We start from the raw sequence: 4573 nt of genomic DNA, 5'->3' as shown, positions 1-4573 counted from the left end.
TTTTTTGAAAATATATTTGATTTATCTTTTTTAAGTATTAAATTAATTTCAACAATAAAAAAAAAAATCAATTTTTTTTTATGTCCTTAATAGTTTTTTTAAATTAACAAAGCATATTATATAGGTAAGAAAGCCATACATGGCCCCAGTTTCCACTATCTTGCTTGCATCCAGCAATATATTTGAACCTCACAAAAGGAATTTGGCAAACCAGCAGCTTTAAGCTATGTATCTGCGTACCTTGCAAAAATGATATACACATAATACCACTGGCTGCATATATAGCATGCAACGCATATAATTAAGCAAGGGCAAGATTTGAGCTATAGACTACAGAAAGCTAGGAAACTTAGCTAATAGCTAAAAAACATTCTGTCAAATGCATGCCTTGCAACAACCACCACTAAGGTTTCATTTGAGACCGCTTTCTTACTACTTTTTAAATCAACTTTTTAGTTAAAAAATTATAATTTTTATACAAGAAAGCAGCTTTAAGAAGCAGCAAAAAAGAAGTCCCAAACAAGAAGAGTTAATCACATCGAATATAATAAGAGATGGATTGATCAACAGAGCTCATATGTTCAAATAATCTAACAAGAAGTTCCATACAGTTTCATCAACCAACAAAATCATGAAGCAGATGGCCACCAATATCCTTCCCAAATCGCCTATCTTGACCCTCAAATGCACCAACAACATACGCATCATTGCAATCTTCAAGGCCGAATCTCCGAGCGACATTCAAAGGAAGTGGCTCAGGCAAGCGAACGCCACTGTTCTGATGAAGACCAAGCGTAAGAGAAACAGTACTGCCAGTGTTCCTTCCGACATCTTGACTAGAGAAATCATTGTAAGCATACTTGTATGGTTCTTCAATGTGATGTGCGATGTAATCAAGTTCATTGTTCAAGGATCTTGAAGAAGGGGGGTTTTGGTTCCTTTGAATGAAGCTGTTTTGAGGTGGTTGGGTACTTGAGGAAGTTGCTGTGGATGAAGAAGGTTTTGAAGCTTGCTTGTTGTGAGAAATTTGGTTTTTATTATTAGGTACTACTGTTTTCTGCTGTTGCCTCATCTCAAGGTTGTGTATTTCTTCAACCATTGGTTTCCATAGTCTAACTCTTGCATTAATAAACCAGTTAGAGACCTGGTGTGAAACAAGGAATTATATATAAATATATAGTTATTTAAACATATTAATTAACGAGCCATTATACTTTAAAGAATTTGAAGAAACTTTTATGTACCTGGTTTCTTGTCAAACCTGCTTGCTTGGCAAGCATTTGTTTGTCCACATCTGTGGGATACCTGCAGCATAGAAATCAACCAAGTGCATTGTAACTCTTCTTAATTAATGAGTTTAACGAAATCATATTAGTTTTATGCCGAAATAAAAGACTAAGGATATAACCAGTCTAAGATGAGTATCTTGCCACACTTGTCCAATTCCCTCCCAATTTTTTTGTAACTTTCGTGCTCAGAGCACATGATGATGTTTATTGAAGGATAGAAATAATATCACATATGTTTACTTAAAGATAAGATGAGCACAAGACCAGCCAAAGAATTCCTTCACACAATGTCAACTATTTGATATCAACTGCACATTGTATTATAGGTGTATATATGTAAATTGGGTAGAACACAATTTCTTAGAAATCAAATACTACAGTTCATGAGTAGCTCTTTGGTTCACAAACCAAATGTGCATGAACATGGAAAAATTATTTTGTGCAGTCACCGGATGACATCCGGAGGTAAATCAGAGCGCGCCACATCATGTTTTTGCTGTATACCGGGTGATATAGCGCGCTCTTATTTGCCTTCGGACGGTCCGATGACGGCATAGAATAATTTCTCTAGTACAATCGGGCTTGATGCCATGCAATGAAGGGAGAAACTAGTATGACGCCATTTCGAGAATAAGCAAATGCAATCAAGACATATAAACTTATAAACCATTAGATATATTCTAAGGCAAAAGAAAATCCTTCGAAAAAATCAAACTCACGGGTGCAAGAAGTGTTCAAATAGCCATGCCCGAAGTACGGCTATGGCGCGCTCAGGGAGTCCCCTTTGCGGACGCCAAGCATGTGGCTGCCTATAAGAATCAAGGTTGTTCCCATCTTGTTGTAAACACATACCAAAGCCAGAGATCTCCGTTCGACTAAAGCCTTCCTTCCCTGAATCCTTGTTGGTAAGACTAAGTTGATTAGTCATCATATTCTTCAAACACCTGAAGTGCTTAGACATGGAATTGAGTGCCAGAGAAACATAAGGGGCAGCAGTACGCAACCCGGCTACCATTTCAAATGATGTGATAACATTTTGCACCTGCTGATAATATATCCTATACCTTCTACAGACCTGATCAGAAGATATAAAATAAAGGGAAAAATGAAAAATATAATTATGTAGGCCTTCGTTGTAAAACAAAAATCTTATACTTAACATTAAGAAATTAAAAAATCAGCTTCGTTAGACTTAAACCAGCTAGATTTATGAATCCTCACACTCCATTCATTCATGTTAATCCTTGCATGAGATGTTATAAACATACTCCAAAAATCTTTTTTCACTGTTTTTAGATATGTTAAATTTCATTAGTTCATTTTCTTTCCTAATCCTTCTTATATGTCACTTATGTGTCATTTAAGCTAATTCATTTGGAACAACTTTTTTATTGCTTTCTAAAACTAGACTTTCTAGAACAAAAATTTTTTGAACTAGAAATTTTTGTATTAGAAAACTATTTTAGAAAGCAGTAAAAAAGCCATCCAAACGAAGCCTTAGGGACGGCTTTCTTACTTACTGCTTAAAACCCGGCCAACATTTGATCCATACAACATAGCTGTCCTAAATACAATTTTACTAAATTTAAAATAAACGTCTCCCTAATATTCTCATACAAGCTTATCTAACAATAGTTTATAGCATATTTCATATAGCAAGATCAAGTAAATAACGATACTAATTGAAGTATCAACAATGGAATGTAAATTAATTAAAAATAAGCATTTGAAATTAAAAATTCCCAAAGAAAATTAATAAAAAGGTGAACAATTAGCTCAAGCAAACATACAATAATAAACCTAAAACTTAATGAATAATACTGTATAAAATTTTCAGAGATGCATATTGAATGCTTCTCATAAAAGTGGGACTCTACAACAGAAACCTTAAAGCAATTCCCTCTGATAATTCATGACCTTAGTTCAACTAATTGAAACATCCCGTAATCAGATTATAAAAGCGCATTAAATAATCAAATTACTAATCATGTTTACTACTATGAAATCATGGACTAATTAAGAAACTGAGATAAAAGTAAAATAAGAAACCTCATCAATCATGGATATAAGCCTTGCTTTCTTCCACTGTTGGTCGTCCGGCCCCACCTCATAATCCAGCGACATAACTTCCGGGGGATCTCCGGCGAGCGGTTCGCCTCCAGCAACCTCGCAAACCTCCTCCAAAAGCTGGCGAGCGGGGTCCAAAAACCTGGACCGGTTCAGAACGGCGGCGTAACCCGTGAACGGACCGAGCGGAAGAAGCGCGGCAGCCGGAGATAGCGTTAGAGAGAAGCTGCCTTGCGGCGGCTGGATCTGAAGTAAGCCGGTTCCGGCGGTGAAGTGGGCCATAGGGTTGGGAAGGGAGGAGCTGTCGGTCTGGAAGCGGAGTTTTTCTCTCCTGCTGTGTTGAGGAACGTGATAGAGGAGGTTATGGTGGTGGAGAAGGAATGGATCATCAGAAGATGACATTTTTTTTTAATTAATTAAACTGTGAAAGCTGATTTATTTTCCCCCCCTTTATTCTCTCAAGTGGAGTGAGAAAGCGAAAGGAGGGGGGAGACGGTACAGAGATCCAGCTGCTCTTTCTCTCTCGCTCTCTGTATGCGTCTGTGGGATCACCTTAGAGAGAGAGAGAGAAGAGAGAGGTGGGTTAAAGTGAAGTTGAAGTCCAAGGTTATGATAAGAGATAGAGAGAGAGACCGGGGGAACCGGGAGGCCCCGGTGGACGGAAAGGGGGTGTTTCAGCAGTCAGGACTCAGGACTGAGGCAGTAAATGCACGAAAAAACATATCTTGCTATCACAGGAAGTAAATCAGAGGAAGTAAATCAGACAGGGGCTACTTCATTTGTAAAGGTAATTCTTATTTTTGAGCAGAAGTTAGCTAATTATTTGGGCAAGAAGAGCCTACGTACAAAAAATATAAATATGAATCTTAGTTAATCGCTCGGCAAATGTTGATGTATTAGATGTTTCAATCACAATATGGAAGGCATTAACGTTTAATTTGAGATGATTTTTTTACTATTTTTAAAGCAGATTTTTTTAAAAAAAAATAATAATAATTTTATATTAGAAATCTGTTTTTTAAAAGCAAGAAAAAAGTTATCCTAAAAGAAACCCAAAAAATAATTGTTGAAGCTTATTAATAGTTAAGCTTACAGTGGCACATCTAAATGGGCATTGTCATACAGTGTTGGTGATATATATATATATGGTATGATAATCAGAAAAACTTTTGTTTATTTAAGCAGTGTCTTAAAGCTTGCTTAAGTTTTTTTTAATT

General features: G+C 36.4%; 1 protein-coding gene across 1 annotated transcript; it reads right to left on the bottom strand.

Annotated features, from left to right (window-relative positions):
• Positions 1-518: 518 nt before the first annotated feature.
• On the bottom strand, positions 519-4018 carry LOC110114858 (BEL1-like homeodomain protein 9). The gene is made up of 4 exons (XM_020847882.2): positions 3339-4018; positions 2009-2364; positions 1245-1305; positions 519-1144 (listed from the first exon to the last, which is right to left on the bottom strand). The coding sequence occupies exons 1-4, from the start codon at positions 3756-3758 to the stop codon at positions 617-619; spliced, it is 1365 nt and encodes a 454-aa protein (XP_020703541.1). The 5' UTR covers positions 3759-4018; the 3' UTR covers positions 519-616.
• Positions 4019-4573: the final 555 nt, after the last annotated feature.

Source organism: Dendrobium catenatum, unplaced genomic scaffold (assembly GCF_001605985.2).
Source record: "Dendrobium catenatum unplaced genomic scaffold, ASM160598v2 fragScaff_scaffold_484, whole genome shotgun sequence".
Taxonomy (NCBI): Eukaryota; Viridiplantae; Streptophyta; class Magnoliopsida; order Asparagales; family Orchidaceae; genus Dendrobium; species Dendrobium catenatum.
Note: the sequence above shows the minus strand (reverse complement) of the source record. Positions and strands in the feature narration are given on the sequence as shown.

Bases quoted from the DNA above. Each gene is read 5' to 3' on its own strand.
- LOC110114858 (XM_020847882.2), bottom strand. From the start codon at position 3,758: ATGTCATCTTCTGATGATCCATTCCTTCTCCACCACCATAACCTCCTC. The intron at 2,365-3,338 runs GTTTCTTATTTT...TCTTCTGATCAG, and splicing joins TTATATCCATGATTGATGAG to GTCTGTAGAAGGTATAGGAT. The intron at 1,145-1,244 runs GTACATAAAAGT...GTTTCACACCAG, and splicing joins CAGGTTTGACAAGAAACCAG to GTCTCTAACTGGTTTATTAA.